This window comes from Mus caroli, unplaced genomic scaffold, assembly GCF_978045245.1.
Source record: "Mus caroli unplaced genomic scaffold, Mus_caroli_1 scaffold_4, whole genome shotgun sequence".
In the NCBI taxonomy this organism is placed as follows: domain Eukaryota; kingdom Metazoa; phylum Chordata; class Mammalia; order Rodentia; family Muridae; genus Mus; species Mus caroli.
In genome coordinates this window covers 24,397,581-24,417,276 of record NW_028227259.1, presented here as the reverse complement: position 1 = coordinate 24,417,276, position 19,696 = coordinate 24,397,581, and the positions used below count along the sequence as shown (strand labels likewise).

Here is a 19,696-nt window from a genome sequence, read left to right as displayed (position 1 = left end):
TGCAGAAAAAGCATTTGACAAGATCCAACACCCATTCATGATAAAAGTCTTGGAAAGATCAGGAATTCAAGGCCCATAACTAAACATGATAAAAGCAATCTACAGCAAACCAGTAGCCAACATCAAATTAAATGGTGAGAAGCTTGAAGCAATCCCTCTAAAATCAGGGACTAGACAAGGCTGTCCACTTTCTCCATACCTATTCAACATTGTACTTGAAGTCCTAGCCAGAGCAATTCGACAACAAAAGGAGATCAAAGGGATACAAATTGGAAAAGATGAAGTCAAAATATCACTCTTTGCAGATGATATGATAGTATATATAAGTGACCCTAAAAATTCCACCAGAGAACTCCTAAGCCTAATAAACAGCTTCGGTGAAGTAGCTGGATATAAAATTAACTCAAACAAATCAATGGCCTTTCTCTACACAAAGAATAAACAGGCTGAGAAAGAAATTAGGGAAACAACACCCTTCTCAATAGTCACAAATAATATAAAATATCTTGGCATGACTCTAACTAAGGAAGTGAAAGATCTGTATAATAAAAACTTCAAGTCTCTGAAGAAAGAAATTATAGAAGATCTCAGAAGATGGAAAGATCTCCCATGCTCATGGATTGGCAGGATCAACATTGTAAAAATGGCTATCTTGCCAAAAGCAATCTACAGATTCAATGCAATCCCCATCAAAATTCCAACTCAATTCTTCAACGAATTAGAAAGTGCAATCTGCAAATTCATCTGGAATAACAAAAAACCTAGGATAGCAAAAACTCTTCTCAAGGATCAAAGAACCTCTGGTGGAATCACCATGCCTGACCTAAAGCTCTACTACAGAGCAATTGTGATAAAAACTGCATGGTACTGGTATAGTGACAGACAAATAGACCAATGGAATAGAATTGAAGACCCAGAAATGAACCCACACACCCACGGTCACTTGATCTTCGACAAGGGAGCTAAAAACATCCAGTGGAAGAAAGACAGCATTTTCAACAAATGGTGCTGGCACAACTGGTTGTTAACATGTAGAAGAATGCGAATTGATCCATTCCTATCTCCTTGTACTAAGGTCAAGTCTAAGTGGATCAAGGAACTTCACATAAAACCAGAGACACTGAAACTTATAGAGGAGAAAGTGGGGAAAAGCCTTGAAGATATGGGCACAGGGGAAAAATTCCTGAATAGAACAGTAATGGCTTGTGCTGTAAGATCGAGAATTGACAAGTGGGACCTCATGAAACTACAAAGCTTCTGCAAGGCTAAAGACACCATCAATAAGACAAAAAAAACACCAACAGATTGGGAAAGGATCTTCACCTATCCTAAATCAGATAAGGGACTAATATCCAATATATATAAAGAACTCAAGAAGGTGGACTCCAGAAAGTCAAATAACCCCATTAAAAAATGGGGCTCAGAACTGAACAAAGAATTCTCACCTGAGGAATGGCAGAGAAGCACCTGAAAAAATGTTCAACATCCTTAATCATCAGGGAAATGCAAATCAAAACAACCCTGAGATTCCACCTCACACTAGTCAGAATGGCTAAGATCAAAAATTCAGGTGACAGCAGATGCTGGCGAGGATGTGGAGAAAGAGGAACACTCCTCCATTGTTGGTGGGATTGCAAGCTTGTACAACCACTCTGGCAATCAGTCTGGCGGTTCCTCAGAAAATTGGACATAGTACTACCGGAGGATCCAGCAATACCTCTCCTGGGCATATATCCAGAAGATGTCCCAACCGGTAAAAAGGACACATGCTCCACTATGTTCATAGCAGCCCTATTTATAATAGCCAGAAGCTGGAAAGAACCCAGATGTCCCTCAACAGAGGAATGGATACAGAAATTATGGTACATTTACACAATGGAGTACTACTCAGCTATTAAAAAGAATGAATTTATGAAATTCCTAGCCAAATGGATGGACCTGGAGGGCATCATCTTGAGTGAAGTAACACAATCACAAAAGAACTCACACAATATGTATTCACATATAAGTGGATATTAGCCCAAAACTTAGGATACCCAAGATATAAGATACAATTCGCTAAGCGCATGAAACTCAAGAAGAATGAAGACCAAAGTGTGGACACTGTGTACCTTCTTAGAATTGGGAACAAAACACCCAGGGAAGGAGTTACAGAGACAAAGTTCGTAGCTGTGATGAAAGGATGGACCATTTAGAGACTGCCGTATCCAGGGATCCATCCCATAATCAGCTTCTAAACGCTGACACCATTGCATACCCTAGCAAGATTTTGCTGAAAGGACCCAAATATAACTGTCTCTTGTGAGACGATGCCGGGGCCTAGCAAACACAGGAGTGGATGTTCACAGTCAGCTATTGGATGTATCACAGGGCTCCCAATGGAGAAGCTAGAGAAAGTACCCAAGGAGCTAAAGGGATCTGCAACCCTATTGTTGGAACAACATGATGTACTAACCAGAACCCCCGAGCTCTTGTCTCTAGCTGCATATGTATCGAAAGATGACCTAGTCGGCCATCAATGGAAAGAGAGGCCCATTGGACTTGCAAACTTTATATGCCCCAATATAGGGGAATGCCAGGGCCAAAAGAATGGGAATGGGTGGGTAGGGAAGTGGGGGGCGCTATGGGGGACGTTTGGGATAGCATTGGAAATGTAATTGAGGAAAATATGTAATAAAAATATTAAAAATTAAAAAAAAAAAACCTGAATTCAGCCATGACTAGTTGTTCACACCAGGCTTCCTTTCCCACTAAGATGGAAAGAAATCTTAGTGTTTTGGAGTAAATTAGCAGGAAGCACATTTAAATGTTGTGGGTAGGTTTAAACGTTCTGTAACTGTTAAACCCGTGACCCTGTCCAAATCTAAACCACTGCCTTCCGTCTGCTTGCATCTTGAACTTGCATTTGGTTTCACTGGAAAGGGACATTTGTAAAGGATGCTGGGTTGAGATGTAGCTCACTAGCAGAGTGCTTGCCTACAATGACCTGCATTCTATCCCTAGTACTGAAGGGAGAGAAAGGAGAGACAAAGATAAAACACCACTAGTAGATATGTTTTCTAATTTTCTGTTTCATCTATTGAAGATATCAGACCTACTCAACATCAATAGATAATATACACAGCTTGTTCACCCTGCATCCTGCTGTTCTGACTTACAAGCACTAAGATAATTACTATACTAGACCCAATTCAAGCCACTAGTTATAGAAAAAGCCAACTTCGAGCACATCAAGATGCAGTCACATCTTCTTGACAATAGAACAAGTAGGATCTTTTCCCACCTTCCGACCTAGTGCCAAAGCAGGATGACAGATGTCTCATACTGCCACCTCCTTCCGGCCCTGCTGCACCCAGGCTTCAGGAAGGGTGAATTCCTTATGCACCCCTAGATCCCTGCCTCTGTGCTCAGGAATCTATACCAGGTAGGCCTCTCCCACACCTGCTCAGAGGCCAGCTCTGACTGGCTTGGAAGGTGCCTTCCCAAAGCCTTGATCCCTCTAATTAAAAGCAAGCTGCTCATCCTTCAGTTACCATAACTGCATGGTTCGTTTAATGCCATTTAGCTTGCAGTGGTTCCTATTAATTATTTCAGTATTTTCTGCTTTTTGATCAGTTCCTAAAGACAAGCACACCACCACATATATATTAAATCTCCTTAAATTTAACAATACAGCTAGTATCAGTAAGCACTCAAGACAACACACACACTAGAGAAAAAGACACCCAATTACATGATAAAGCAATTATAACTGGTCCACCTTCATGCAGAACAGACAAAATACTAAACACCGGATAATCCAAGAATGGACTAGCTGCTGACAGTAGCTGTCAACTTAGCCAAACTCTAGAAATGTTTTTAATAAGCATTTAATATACCTCCTCTTTAAACACAGCCCAGCTATGTGAGGATCTGTGGAACAGGACACAAGCTGCTGTCTGATAGTGAGGTCTACTGTACATGGAATTCGCTGTCAGTGGCTCTTAGGCTTCTCAACACATGCACACTCATAGCAAGCTATGAGGTGGCGAGTGAATGAATTAGTCAGCTTAACATGGTTTCTGCAGTGGATGCATACATCAAATCAACCTGGCCACACCACAAACACACACCGTTTTTATGTCAACCATACCCCGATAAAGCTAAGCGAACAGTCCAAATCTTCAGAGCTATCTTTTATTCTTACTGGTTGTTTTTCTTCTTGCCTGAGAACCTGGACAAGATGTTGGCTCGATGGCCAACAAAGTCTTGGGTCACTCCACAGTCTAAAGCGAGCCACCTCTTACCCACTCGGTCATAAGAAACCCCCTGAAAATCACCAAGGCTGAATGAGCAAAATAGAACAGCCTTGGCCCCACAAGTCTGGATTACTCAAGAAAGGAGAAGGCTCCAAACAAGAAGAAAGATAACCTTCTAGGGCTGAACAGGATATCATGGAGCTTGCTGCAAACTCCATCCATGAGTTCTCCACTGTCTGGATAAAGCTGTGAGACTGGAGGGAAAGCACACAGGAGGATGACATCAGGAAGATAACATCCGCACTCCTAGGAGAGGGCGTTTTACAATCCAGGAATCCATCAAGGTCCACCAAATGTGTTATTCCCCCTGTCTAATCTGAGTTTCCCTGGGCCTAGACCATGTTGTCCAATCGTTCTGATCCACTGATTGCTGCCCCACTGTGAAAGGGGCCTAGGTCACTGGCAAGAATGAAGAAGAGAGGGCCTCAGAACAAAAATGAAAACAAGAGGCACCCCCTACAGACAGCAGGTGTTGGGCTATGCACAGAAAGACACCCGTGTGTGCTACAGATTGTGTCTTCTAACCTAATTTCTTTAGACACTCAAACACCTATATGTCTGTACATTTAGCCACTGTGAAACTGAGGCCACAGGATATTTTTCAAGTGGGCATCCATAATTCTCAATATTCCACTTTCTCATCACACCCTGGCTTCGGGAAGCAGTCCCTTTCTTAGTGGTAGTAGTAGAAGCTGAGATGCCCACCAAACACTGCCAGAGCAAGAAGAGTGACCCGAGGGCTGCCCAAGGAGGGAGTGGCAGCTTCCTGAAAGAACCCAAGACAATGTCAAACTCACTGAGGCGCCACAATGGCTGCTGCCCTAAGAAAGACAAGAACCCCCAAGGTCCATTTCCTGTCAGAATCTAGTTACAGCAATGAATGTCTCAGGAGACAGAGGAGGGGCAGCCTCTTTTGACTCTCCTCTCTCTCCAGAGTAGAATGCTCAAGCTTCATTAAAAACAACACATAGTGTGGCCAACTCCACTGTCCTCAGCCTTCCCAGCTCAGTGGGACTTGAATTCTATCACTTCCGATGCTACAATAGCAACTAGCAGCCCCATACCGACCTGGCACCCTGCCCCCTGCCACCCTACCCACCCAGCAGCCTACCCAAAGAGAGAACCTGTTAAAAAATGCTCCCCCACCCACCCACCAAATTGGCCTGTGGTTAAGTCTGTGATACATTTCCTTGATATGCGAAGGTCCAGGTCTCTGGGGGGTGGAGCCATCCCTAGGCTAGTGAACCTGGATGCTATAAGAAAACAGGCTGTGTAAGCCACGGGGAGCAAGCCAGTAAGGAGCATCCCTCTATGGCCTCTGCACCAACTCCTGGCTGAAGATTCCTGCCTTGAGCACATACCCTGGCATTCCTACATGATGGGTTGTGATTGGGACACAGAAGCCAAACACTGTTCATCCCTCGGGTTGTTTCTGGTCATAGTGTTTATCACAGCAATAGAAACCCTGAGACAACTCCTGTATATCTATTACCTTCTTATACACACAAACGAAGCTCATGTATACTAGTTACTGTCACAAACTGGATGGCCAGGCAAGCTAAAGCCTCTACAGCCCACAGTGGAGGAGTGGTTCTCCTAAGGAGAAGTAGGCAAGGTTTTCTTCTCACTATCTCTTCAGAGATGGGCAGAGTGACTCAGTAGGGAAGGCCTAAACTTATCAAAGATACAGGAAACTGGTTCAAAAGCCAACCTTGCCATTTAGCAGTTAACATGATCCTCCCAAATACATACAAGTTCAAAGACACGGTATACTCTAGACCCCCTACATGCAGAAACCTCACTAACTCAGAGCTGTATAGATGGGCTTTGGGACAGGGACTGGTATTTCAAGGGCTCGTCTCTGTTTGACTGTGATATGCAGACAGAAACAGCATGCCTACAGGGAGTGGCCATAGGCAACTGTTTGATTCAGTTCTCTAACATATACACACTCAATGCATCACAGATATTTGTTAATTGATTAAGGCCTACAATTAGTAATGTGCTTTCAAGAATAATCTGTTCAGCTGGAAGAAGCTCAAGGTTGCTTCTCAACAGCAACAGGACCTGGAACGCAACGAGACACAAAATTCAATCTGGAAGTATGTGTGTGACTGTATAGTGACTCTCAGTACAAGATTAATGAAAGCCCGGAAATGCTATACAAATAATCCAACAAACAGAGCATTAAGGCAAATGACTACAAGTTTAGAGTCAACCTAGACTGCACAGCAATATCCTGTAAATAAAAAATATATATATATAAGAATAAGGAAATGCAAGTAACTATTAAACCCCTTGCACTATACTCATATGAGTTGGATGACAATAGCTGTTTTCCCACCAAAGACTTTTCCATGGGAATTTACCCCATTCTTTAAAAGGTATGTAGTACCTAGTATGGAACACAGCAGTAGTTAATACATTTTCACTAAGCACCTTTCTCTGTTTAAAATGTAGATGCCTGTGTGTGCATAGTGTAATGTGAGGTCATGAAGCTGAATCAAAGGCTCGATGCACACATGCACGTTAGCTGAGGATGAAGGCTTGATGCACACATGCACATGTTATCTGAAGATAATTTCTGCTCTTGCTAACCAGCTGTCAGCCATTATTCATTTCATGTAACAATGACTAGATTTCTCTCGTTTCATTCTTACAATTCCAGACAATCAAAGAATTTTGAAAAACTCCTCCACGTGCATATTTGTACTTACTGCCGGGCTAACCTCAGCACTGACCGTAAATACCCAGCAAAGAATAAGAGCGGTTCCCAGAGAGCCTGAGCAGGGCAAACCTTCCTCTTTCAATTGGTGTGTATGGCTCAGGCTGTGTAACTCAATCCAGTTTGACAGTCAAGACAAAAAGACAGCTCACGCCAGGCATGGAGACACAGGGTTTGAAACCCCAGTGCTAGGGAGGGCGAGACAGGAAAGTCATGGTCTGCGCTCAAGCAGAGGAGGGAGGGGAAGGGAGGAAGAAAAGAGTTTGAAAAGTCCCTCTGTTGGTTGTGTCATATTCCCAGCGTCCCACTCATCCCCTCTCTGAGTCAAAGCTCTCAGTTATACACAACTGGAATTCGTTTCCTGCCGAGAGCAGGAAAACAGTGATGAAGACTTGCTACATGGATAGCCAACAACTACAGGCCTTTTATGTGGGAAGGAACTCAAAACACCTTACCCAAGAAGTTTATACCTTATACAGCGGCCGGCGCACATCTATGGGACAGCTCTGTATGACGTCATCAACAACATCCGAGATGGACTCCATAAAGTCTGGGTTGGCAAACTATATTTTATATAAATAGGAAAGAAATATTATACACTTTCTCAAATAACACAAACTATTTTCAAACAAAATGTTAAGACTTCATTTTTACTTTTAATTATGTACTTTGTTATGTGTGTGGGTGTGTCTGGATGTTGGTTTGAGCATCTGAGTGCAGTGCCCGCAGAGACCAGAAGAAGACAGCATATCCCCTGGAGCTGGAGTTGCAGACAGTTATGAGCCAGTTCACCAGCTGGGCATTCACTGGTTTTACACGCACAGTCACAAAACACTCCGTCTTACTGTTACTTTCATACAGGGATCAATGCACACAGACCTTGAGATTAGTGACTGCTTTATTCCTACAGGTGCCTGGAGATCAGTTTCAAATCCATTTCTCCTATTGCTCTTCAGAGATCTTCCTCATGCCCAGGATAACCCCAACCTTAACTGTTAAAGCGGGTAAGCCTACAGCAAGGCACACCAGGCAACCACTCTGCAGAGGGAACCACCATGTGAAACCAACTTGCTCACTGGGTCCCTTTACTGGGAACTGCTCCTTCTGCACACTGGAGGGCAGCATCGCTCCACATTCACTACTCAGTACACTCAGACAGACATCTTACCTCAGGGTGAAAGAATATTTCTGGTCCCAGGAACCTTTCATAACCAACATCTATAATGAACTTCTTCCGGTTGATGGCATTGATCCCTGTGTACTGTTTGATCCACTTCCGAGGATCTACGTCATACTTAGCAAATTCTCTGACAATATCCGGGCAAATGTAACAGTACTTCTCCTGTATGTACACAAAAAGACATGGCCAAAGCATTGATAAGTACCCGCACCTCTGCCCTCTGACAAATACACAGGAACCCACATCTTACAGACACCTCTGAACTCATCTCTGCCTACACTGTAACTCTTGGGTGATTGAACCATCAAGCATGTGTCCTGCTGTCTTTCAGCTTAAGCATGACTACACTTGAATAGGTAAGTCTGTTTTCTCTGCAATGGTTACACATCACTACCATGTTCTCCCTAATTCTGTTGCCATTTTGTCTGAAATAATATCTATCTATAAAACATCAGCTCCTTGTCTCCACCCAGGCTTTGCTTGCCCCCTCAGGCTCCCTGTCAGGTGCCAGCCTCACTACTGTCCACAAGACCAACAAGCTAAGCTTGGCCCAGAAGCCAACTGCATGAGAGAGACAGAGAGACAGAGAGAGAGAGAGAGAGAGAGAGAGAGAGAGAGAGAGAGAGAGAGAGAGAGAGAGACAGAGAGAGAGAGAGACAGAGAGAGAGAGAGAGACAGACAGAGAGAGAGAGAGAGAGAGAGTATGTGCACGCATGCGTGCCTAAGGGAATGCTATCTGTCCTCCTGTTAAATGTCTGCTTGATCCCCTGACCTTGCTGGTTAGGTATTCTAAGTCACTTGATCAACACTGGAGATACACAGTCGATGAAACACTTAGATCCCTCTCAGAGGCCATCTAGCTCAGAGTCAGACACTAGGTGACTGAAATAAGCAAACATCATGACATCAGTTGGCAGCTACTGTAGAATAAGAGCAGAATCAGGCGAGAGCACTGGGGCTGCCAAGAGATGGCTCCCACTGAGGAAAAGGAAACAAAGGCTGAGGGGAAACCTTGGAAATATTTTAGTCTACAAAGAAGTCTGAGGACATCTTTTCAAATCTCTCCCCACCATGGAACGACCAGTTTTTCCCTTTTGTTTGAGGACTTCAAGTCTCCCCAGTCCTGGGAAGCCCAAGCCCACGAGGAAGGGACAGGTGGCATTTTTTTTCTGTAGGAGCCAGCCCTCTACCTGTCCCATCCCAAAAGGATTGTTCTCAACTAGCATCAGCCAAAATTCAGAAATCTTGTCCCCTGCCTCTTTGAATTTAACCAACCTCCAGAGATGCTTGGCTGAGAGGAAACAGCAGGAGAGTTACCCCTCTACGCTGCAGCTCAGAACCAGAGCTGTGTGAGGTCACATGTCATACCCCACCTCAGACCCTTCTCCAGATTCAAACAAAACCCTCCCTCCTCTCGATATATGATAACCAGCCTTGAACACTCAGGAATCTCTTGCATTTTGATTTTTTTTAATGTTTTAGTTTTGCTAGCTGAGAAGAAAAATTCCTTTTAAAAGTCTGTAACTGCCATGCCCACACCAATAGGAAGATGGGTGAGGTCAAGTAGACCCTCTAAATAATGACCTTTTGTTCTTTTGTTACTAAGTTTCACTTTGTTCTTTTGTTACTAAGTTCACATTTTCCTGTCACTGCTGTAACAGGTAACTGAGGTCTGGAGACAGGCAGGTGGATTCTGTTTAAGGACCCTGAGATCTAGACTGGCAGGGTTCTGAGGTGTACTCTCAGGACACAAAGCACGCAAACACCTCAGGATTCCTGACAGCTACTGCTGCGACTCGCCTCCTGATTCTAAATGGAAGCACGGAGGGAGATGGGGAAGCAGCATGCAGCTAATTGAAGGTTTGGTTTAATTAGGCTTCAATTAAACAATGCTCTACTCCACACACCGGTGGCTCAACACCAGCTCAGAAGCCGCTCTCTGTGTAGGAGAGCACACTGAGCCTCACGTCCCCAGCACAGGAAACTCAATGGCAAAACAACCAAGGCCCACACTCTCGGGGGACAGGAAGGGAGCAGGAGGGGCAGTGGCATTGAGGGGAACACCCAAGCACCATCTCCCTCACCCCCAAACCAGCCAGGTTCCCTTCTGTTTTTACCTTGATGGCTTTTGCGGTTTCCAGTGACTGCTCAGGAGGGATTCCCACCTCCCTCTCCCTTAGCAGCTGTTGAATGAAATACGTAATATCTCTACCTGCAATTGGGATGTGTTTGATGCAGCTTCCAATTACATAGCCTTCTGCCTGGAGAGGAGAGGAGAGAAGACGAGAGGAGGCAGGACAGCCACGTCACTAACCACAGTCCAGAGCCCGTGCACTCAGCAGGTCCCCACCCTCCCCTTCCCAGATGTCCACCCTTCTGAGCACTGAACTAGCATTTAATGGCTCCCACTTATAAGGTTCAGTATCTCTGGTCTTTTTAAATGACAGCATCTGAAGTTCCATTAATATTTAAAATTCTGAATGACTCCAATAACCTGAATCTCCATAAGCAACCAAAATGTTTCCATTAGGAACATGTAGGCAACGACACAGAATTGGTCGTTTGTAAAAGGTGCTGCTGCCTGAGAGAGGAGCTAACCTGACAGTGAAGCTTTCCTCTAAGTAGGCCAAACAGGCTTTGTCTGTGCACTGTCAAACCACCGATGAAGCTGCTCCTAACTCAAAGTTAGCAACTGTGGAAAAGCACAGAGGACGGTGATCCCCAAAGCCTGGATCCCAACCCTGGGTCAGGGATCCTAACCTCCATCCCTAGTGTGGAGCAAATACCCTGAGGGCATTTACAGCGTCTATGAAATAAAACCCAGCCGGTCACACATGGGCTTTAAGGGCAGATATAAGGATTCAAGACATGGCTCTGTTCAGCACATTGAAAGTGATTCAAAGAAGCTAACCAGTCAGTGCTAGCTAAGACCAGTGCATCTTAGGATCTGGATGCTCCCTGATGCCTTTCTGAGCTACTAAAGGCATGTCTGTGAGGGGCCTGTGGGAGTCCACAATAACTCTGCCATCCACTAGCAGGAGTGCCTAGAGTCCACCTGCCCACAGCAGTGATGGGCCCAAAGTCCCCTCACTGACCTTCTGTTTGCACACACTTGCCATAGCAGCCACAAGCCTGGCCACCCATCCAGCTTGTCTGCAGAGACTCAGGTGTGGGGACACTGGTGATCAGTTTCACACACTAGCACTTTGTGGTCGCTGTGCCACAGGGCCAGGGGGAAAGAGAGGACATGAAGATGAACCACAGCTCCATGCTGGGTACACGCATGTGTGTGTGTGTGTGTGTGTGTGTGTGTGTGTGTGTGAGTGTGTACTGTGTGTGTGTGTGTGTGTGTGTGTGTACTGTGTGTGTACTCTGTGTGTGTGTGTGTGTGTGTATGTGTGTGTGTACTGTGTGTGTACTCTGTGTGTGTGTGAGTGTGTGTGTGTGTGTGTGTACTACATCCATCAGCACAGGCACAGACAGAGCCATGCTAAGCTGTAAGGATCACCTCCCCAAGTCCTCCTGGGCTCCTCCCCCATGCTCCTAACTTCTAGACAAAACATTGGTCCTTTCTGCAAAGTACAACTATTTGTAAAATATTTTTAGAGAAACAAGCAATTAAACATTAGCTTCTAACACATGGAATCTTCCCAATCACCCCGTGAGACCCACATACACCAATTCCTAAAGCCAGCATTAAGTAGGCTTCTCAGTGTGCTTCGCACCCAACAGCAGGACAGTCACCACCATGTCACTTTAGATCACACACCATGATTTTAGGTGACAATTTTTCATAGGATGTTTGACCATACAGAAAAGGTATCATTAAATGAATGTGCAAAATACAACTTTAGTATTATTTATTCTGTTAGAACACAAACTAGACAGAAGATATTCTCTGTGCTTGTGCATGTGTGTTTTAACCAACACTTGAGAGGCTATGCAGTTCATAGTGTGATTGTCTAGATGGATTTATGAGTAATTTTGTTCTCTTAACTTTACCCAGATTATCAGTAACAAATTAATTTTTATAAATGGGAGAAGAATCTACAGTAATAAATTACAAAACCCTTTCTCTCTGGACCTGGGCTCTATGTGAAATGTCTTTTCTTCCTACCATACACTTTCTGAGTGACCCTTGACCCTGGGCAAAGGGAACAAGTGATAGAAGGGCCTCTGCTCACCCTGGCCCACAGTGTGGAGATGATGGAGAAGGGGTGCAGGCAGACCTGGGGCTCCAGCACTGGGAGCAAAGGCCCTCTGCTCTACAAGGCAGCACAGCAGTGAGAAAGCCAGAGGGGCAGCACCTCCTCCAGCAACTCCCACAGAGCCAGCCTCTGAGACGGCTCTGAAGGGTCCACTCCTCCCATGAAGAGGACACGTGGGCAGGGGTACAGGGTTACAGGGACCATAAAGCCTTTCATGACTTTAGCCTTTCAGCAGACACAAAGCAGCAAGAGAGGAAGTTCACCCGTCTTGCTTGGCTTTAGCCAAGTTGGGTTTTGTTTGTTTGTTTGTTTGTTTGGTGTGTATACACACACGACATGAAGGTAAAAGATGTTCAATTTTGTGAAGCTGGTTGACACGGGTCTCACGTATCCCGGGCTGGCCCTAAGCTCAGTATTAAGCCAAGGATGACCTTTCTCTTCTGAATCTCCTGCCTTCACCTTTCAAACGCTGGAATTACAGGCTTGTGCCACCCCACTCAGTTTTGGATTTTTTAATTCTCTTATTTGCATTTTAAATTTACATTTAGGAGGCTGGAGAAATGGCTCAGCGACTAAGGTCATGAACTGCTCTTGCTGCAGACTAAGCTCCGTTGCCAGCGCTGATATGGGACAGCAGACAAAATAACTCCAGTTCCAGGGGTTTCAATGCCTCTGGCCTCTTGGGGGAACCTGTATTCATGTGCACAAACCCATACAGAGACACAAACATCATTAAATAACTTTTTTTTCAAAACTTAAACTTATTTAAGGGCTGGTAAAATAGCTTAGCAGATAAGGGTGCTCGGCCTGAGTTTGATCCCTGGAGCTCACATGGTAGAGAGAAGTGAGGCCCACAAGCTCATATGACTACTACATATGATCATGGCATGCAACTCCATGCAAACACAGTATACACACACCCTCCAAGTAACAAAACCAAGCCACAGAACTTCATATAATTGATGTGTGTGTTTATAACGATGGGTAACATAAATAACTGTGGTTAACACCGTAACTATGGCTACTGAGAAAACCTGAAGGGGGATGATCATGACTGTCTGACTTTCTACTGACACTGTTGATTTTTTAAATAATTCCTTTAAGTCATCCCTTGGACCAAAGGAAAGATGAGAAAGCCTCCTGCATTGACTCCCCTAATGACTTAAAACCCAAAGGTGATAGCATAAGGAGCCCTGCAATCAAATGTGATTGTCACTCTTGAATTCATTCAGAGGCAAGAGCAAGTTCTCCTGAGCCCCAGATGAGCAGAGCCTGTCACTGACCCTCGACGTTGACATCAGAATGATGTCTAACTGCAGCAGCTCCAATGATGAGTGTCTTACTTAGGAATTCTATTACTGTGAAGACACCATGGCCATCGAAACTCTTATAAAGGGAAACATTGAATTGGGGTGGCTTACAGTTCAGAGGTTTAGTCCATTATTGTCATGATGGAAGCATGGTGGCCTGCAGGCAGACATGGTGCTGAAGAGGGAGCTGAGAGGTCTATATCTGGATCCTCAGGCAGCAGGAATAAATAGCCCAATAGGCCTGGCTTGAGCATCTGAAACCTCAAAGCCCACTCCCAGTGATGTACTTCCTCCAAAAGGCCACACCACCTAACAGTGCCACTCCCTATGGACCATTTTCATTCAAGCCAGGACACTCACGTGACACTCGTGGGAATACAGCAGAATCCTGGCCAAAAAAAAGCATGTGACTACATAATTTGCTCCATATTGCAAAACCAACAAAGGCACAAACATAGCCACTTTTTGAACTCTTTCTCACCTTCCTGAACTCTAAATTCGCATTGCCAAGGCTGGCATGGTGACATATACTTTGAATCCCAGCACTTGAGAGGCAGAGGCAGATAGATGTCTGTCAGTTCAAGCCAGCCAAGAAAATCCTATCTCACAATAAACAGAGAGAGAGAAAAAGAGAGAGAGAGAGAGAAAGAGAGCGAGAGAGAAAAAGAGAGGAAGAAAGAAAGAGAGAAAGAAAGAAAGAAAGAAAGAAAGAAAGAAAGAAAGAAAGAAAGAAAGAAAGAGAAAAAGAGAGGAAGAAATAAAGAAGGAAGGAAGGAAAGGAAGGAAGGAAGGAAGGAAGGAAGGAAGGAAGGAAGGAAGGAAGGAAGGAAGGAAGGAAGGAAGGAAGGAGTCGGTCGGTCCCATAGCTGTTTCTACTACACCACGTAAAAGCTGGCATGTTACTTGAGTAGGCTGCGTTTTGATTTGCCTTTTCATTTCTTCTCTTACCCCAGGTCAGCTTAAACCTCAGAGAGTAAAATAAGAACCCCGTGCTTACCACCGGGATAACGTGGGTGACACCATCTCCACTGTCTATAACTATCCCCGTTAGTGTGCGTTCACCAACTTGCCGGGATGTCCAAGAGGCTGCCAGAGCCAGCACTGCCTAGAAAGAGAGACATTGATCAGCCACTGAAGAGAGGCATCACAACCAGGAAGATCAAAAGCCACTGCTCAGCTGGTCTCAGATCCTGCAGTGAACTCTTTCTTACTTAATAAATCTGAGAAACTTCCCTTTCCCGACCCCACATCTCCTACATTACAATTCTCACTCAGCTAACCTGCATGCCAGTTTTCACTTCAAATGAAGGAGTCAAGTTTTCAACAAGAACCTATAAAGTTTTACAAACAAAATCAATGAAGTGGAATCCCACTGCTAAATCATAAGGTTTAACTTCTAATCTGCTGGTGGTCCAAGGGCAGCCACAAACACTACAAGGTAAGACACATGGAGCTGGGGCTTTTCTTTGCTTGTTTGTTTGTTTGTTCGGGAGTTTGTGGTTCAAGGCAAGGTCTCATGAAACCCAGGCTCACTGTCAGCCAAGAATGGCCTAACTCCTGATCTTCCTGCCTCCAGCTCCAGAGTATTAGGAATTCAGATGTGTGTCACCATACACAGTTTATTCCGGGCTTGGGATCAACCCCAGGGTTTATGCTGGGCAAGCACTCTCCCAGCCCGCATGGAGCTCTTCTCTCACGGATGATGAGGGCCGCCCCCCACCCAGAAACTCTCATCTGACAGATGCAAGACAGCAGTTCTCAGCCAAAGGCAACTCTCTCCTCACAGAGCAGCTGGCCATGTCCGCTGCCATTGCCCACAGTCACAGTTTGTCAGAGGTGAGGAGGCGGTGTGTGTATGTGGGGGGCAAGGGGGCTGCTGCCCCACACTCTGCCATGCACAGGACACCCACAGCAAGGAACTGTCCAGCGAATGTCAGGCCAAGGCAGAACATAGGAATTCACTTTTAAAAAACATGACTGTTAGCAGTGCAACACTCGCCTCACCCTGAGCAGCATATAAAAGGCCTTCTCAGCATTAACATCAATGTTCTGAGTTGATACACAGTTAAAGATATTTTGGTTTTGCAAAATGTTAGATTGACATTGTGGCCAGATACGAAATTATTTGGCTGTCCTTCATGTCATGGAGACTCTAAGTATGGCATGTGGATCATCTTAAGAACTAATAGTTATTGTGGGACATTGTGGAACACACTTGTCATCACATACTCAAAGAGGGTGAGACAGGGGGATCATCCTGACTTTGAGGCAACTGTAGGCTATAGTTCAAATAATAATAGTAAGTTCGGTGTTCCTGAGTACCTTCCTATTCTATACATTATAGGTATCCTGGGAGAGAAGAGAATGAATAGGTCTCAGCTGGGCAGTGTGGCTCATGCCTTTAATGCCAGCAGAGGCAGGCTGATCTCTGTAAGTTTGAGGCCAGCTTGGTCTACCGAGTGAGTTCCAGGTCAGTCATGGTTACACAGAGAAACCTTATCTCAAAAAAGACCAGGAGAAAAAATAATGATTCTAGATTCCCCTGTAAGAATTGTTGGAGCCTTTGCTGTGTCAAAAGGCACTATGACTGATCATGAGGGGACAACAGCACAGCACCTCCAAACTGCATCTCCCCTGGGACTCTTCTCTTAGAAGGAAATAATATTAGGCAGGAATCTTGGAAAGAGATGCATCTCAGTTACTCCTCAAAACTCCAACCAACTTCTTCATATACAACCACTAAAGCAACAATGAGACTGTAAGCCAAGAAAAAGCTTCAAGATGAGCCCTGAAGCCCCTGGGAGCTCAGGGCCTCTCCGAAGCCAGAGTGCACAGAACTAACGCAGCCGAATCCTAGGGTTCTCTAGAGGCATTGACTTTGTTTTGGCTCGGTGTTTGTTTGTTTGTTTGTTTGTTTGTTGTGTTTTTGAGACAGGATCTCACTCTGCAACTCGGACTTGCCTCAGAACACAAATCTATCCCAGGTTGACTTCTTGCCTTATCCCCCCATGTGGTAGTATAAGGCTTGAGACACGCTTCCCAGGTTACCTTGTTTTCCAATGGATTTTAGGATGTCTGTTCTTTTCACTTTCACCGTTGTTAGGTTTGTTTTGTTTTTTCTTAACAGTGAGGCAAAGTAAGCGTGAGAAGTTTTTTTAAAAAAGGAAGGAAGGAAGGAAGGAAGGAAGGAAGGAAGGAAGGAAGGAAGGCCTCTACATCTCTAACTTGTCACCCAAATAAAAACACATGAGACTCTGCCTAGGAAATCTGTAGATCCAGACCAATCTCACTTCAGTGGTAGTTATGAGTGTCCAGCCAGACTGAGCACAAATGACCTTGGAATTACTGCTTCTTACACAACAGAATCACAAAGATAATGTGGGTGTTTTTCTTTAATTACCTGTACCGCAATGTAGAGTCCTGGTACATTAAATGATTCAAACATGATTTCTGCAAGGTACTCTCTGTTTTCTGGTGTGTTCAGTGGCGGTTCTGTCTGTAAGAAAACATTAACTACATCAGAGTTAATAAAAAGGCTAACCTACAGATACATTGGCCAGAGTATTCTAGAACTCCCTAGTTGCCAAGAGGGTCCTCACTGAAGGTGACTAGTTAAGGGCGCCTACTGTGGGTCTTCAAAGCTTTGACAAGGTACAGTGAAGGCAGTATGGGGCTTCTGCTCTCATGACTCACCCAAAGGTCAAAGTTCAACAAGTCAAAGACAAGGAAGAGCTCCTTCATCACCTACATTACACCCAACCACCCTGAAACAAAGAACCCTGGTGCATGACACCAAAGGCAACAGAATACAGCCAAGAGTGAAGACTCATGACGCTAGGCCCCGTGCCTGGACCAGATACAGCTGAGAGCTCCAAAGAAGAGGCAATGGTCAGGCAGAAGCTTCCTCTCACCTGTCACTCACAGCAGCAGTGGCAGGCTCCGCCCACCACACTCCAGGTTGGCCGCCATGTTCCCCAGGCAGTGACGCCCTGGGCATACCAAGCCCACACTCACACATGCACTAAAAACAAATGCTAACATTCAATATTGTGTAAAAATACTAAAACAAAGAGAAAAGTAAATGAAACACAAATGGAAAACACACACACACACGGACAGACGGACCGACGGACAGACGGATGGACAGGAAGCAGCCCACGATACTCCAAACCTGAAATTCTGGGCACCAAGCTGATGTCACAGTGATCTTACATGACAGGTGTCAGTCAGCACACACGTACACTAAAAGCACAGTATAAAATCATCCTGGGGTTGTAAGTACAGATCCTTGTAAAGCCCAAATACATTTAGCATTTAGACCTCAGTCCTAAGCCCATGGGATCTCATTATGTATGTTCAAGTATTCCAAACTTCAAAAGCTTCTGGTTGCACACATTTTGAGGAGTAAGGGATAGTGGTTGTGCACATAGCATGACATGGAAAAAAGCAGATTAGACTCTTGAAATATTCTCAGCAAGTCGTGAAGCCTTTTAAAAACAGTAACTACCATAAAATAGAATAAAAATCACCAAACAGCAGAAAAACTAAAACAAGGCGCTGTATTCTTCCAAAGCAATAAAGCTCTACATCTTATATTTATGTAAACTACAAAAATAAATGAAAATGGTCTAGGCCTTCTGGCAAAAGTCCTTTATTCTGAACTCAAGTGGGGGTCCCCCATAGTCCATGCATTAAGGCCCTAAACCAACAAACCTGCCCTCCCTCTTTCCTTCCTTCCTCTCTTCCTCTCTCCTACCACCTGCCCCTCTGCCTCCCTTCTTCTTTACACACGTTAGCACAGGGAAGATGCCAAGCAAGAAGGCAGCATGTAAGGACCAGGAAAAGGGCCCTCGCCAGGAGCCGTCACAGACAGTACCACCCTAGCCTTGAACCTGTAGCCTCCAAAACTATGAAAACTACATGCCTCTTGTTTGAACCACTTTGTCTGTGGTGTTGTCAAGGCAGCAGAGCACACCACTAACACTTCAAGTTGGAAAATAAAGCCTCTGGCTTCAGTACTAAAACTCTGTGGTGCACAGAGTCTCCATGACACAAAGGACAGCCCAATAATATCTGGCCCCAATGTCAATCTAACATTTTGCAAAACCAAAGTGTCTTTAACTGTGCATCAACTCAGAAAAATAATATTAATGCTGAGAAGGCCTTTTATATGCTGCTCAGGGTGAGGTAAACTATAGACTGTATATAATCACAACACTGTTACTGCTCGAGAATCCCAAATTAAACCCTAATTATCTTTAAATAAAGAATGCTCAGAGAAAGCCTCCTCTCTGAGAACTAGCTTTCATAGTTTAAGAAGGTGCAATGCAAGCTGCCAAAGGAGGCTAGCAATTAGTAGTCCTACCTGACTGTGAAAATGCGATGAACCACAATAATGACCGGCCCTTCAAGACAGTCCTAAATAGTAGTTCTCAGACTTGCTGGTAACCAATCGGACCTAAGGCTTTCTCAACAGCCTGGTACTGACCACCTAGCCTGCCTGCTGGGGCCAGAGAGGTCCTGGGTCTAGAGGAGAGCCTACTAACACAGCTTTATTAGACCAGCACACCTCCCAACAGCAATGGAAGCATTTATTCTTATACCCATAGGTAAGTGTAAATCTCGTCTGTGATGGCTACTCTCATGCCAATTTGACACACAAGCTACAGCCATCTGAAAGAAGAGAATCTTAATGGAGGAAAGGCTTCCATGAGACCCAGCTGTAAGGCATTTTATCAATTAGTGATCAGTGGGGGAGGGCCCAGCCCATTGTGGGTGGTGCCATCTCTACATTGGTAGGCCTGGATTCTGTAGGAAAGCAGGCTGAGCAAGCCAGGGGAAGCAAGCCAGTAAGCAGCATCCCTCCATGGCCTCTGCATCAGCTCCTGCCTCCAGGCTCCTGCCCAACTTGAGTTCCTGTCCTGACTTCCTTTGGTGATGAACAAACAGTGCTGTGGAAGTGTAAGCTGAATAAA

At 44.8% G+C, this 19,696-nt stretch overlaps 1 protein-coding gene across 1 annotated transcript in view; it reads right to left on the bottom strand.

Annotated features, from left to right (window-relative positions):
• The window catches only part of LOC147005007 (actin-related protein 3B-like), a 46,416-nt gene that overhangs the window by 12,824 nt on the left and 13,896 nt on the right, over positions 1–19,696 (bottom strand). Inside the window, exons 2-6 of the mRNA XM_085836530.1 lie at positions 17,122–17,217; positions 14,719–14,826; positions 10,321–10,464; positions 8,192–8,365; positions 7,494–7,586 (exon numbers count right to left, since the gene is read on the bottom strand). Coding sequence (XP_085692656.1) covers positions 7,494–7,586; positions 8,192–8,365; positions 10,321–10,464; positions 14,719–14,826; positions 17,122–17,217 — 615 coding nt within the window. The remainder of the gene's footprint in view (positions 1–7,493; positions 7,587–8,191; positions 8,366–10,320; positions 10,465–14,718; positions 14,827–17,121; positions 17,218–19,696) is intronic.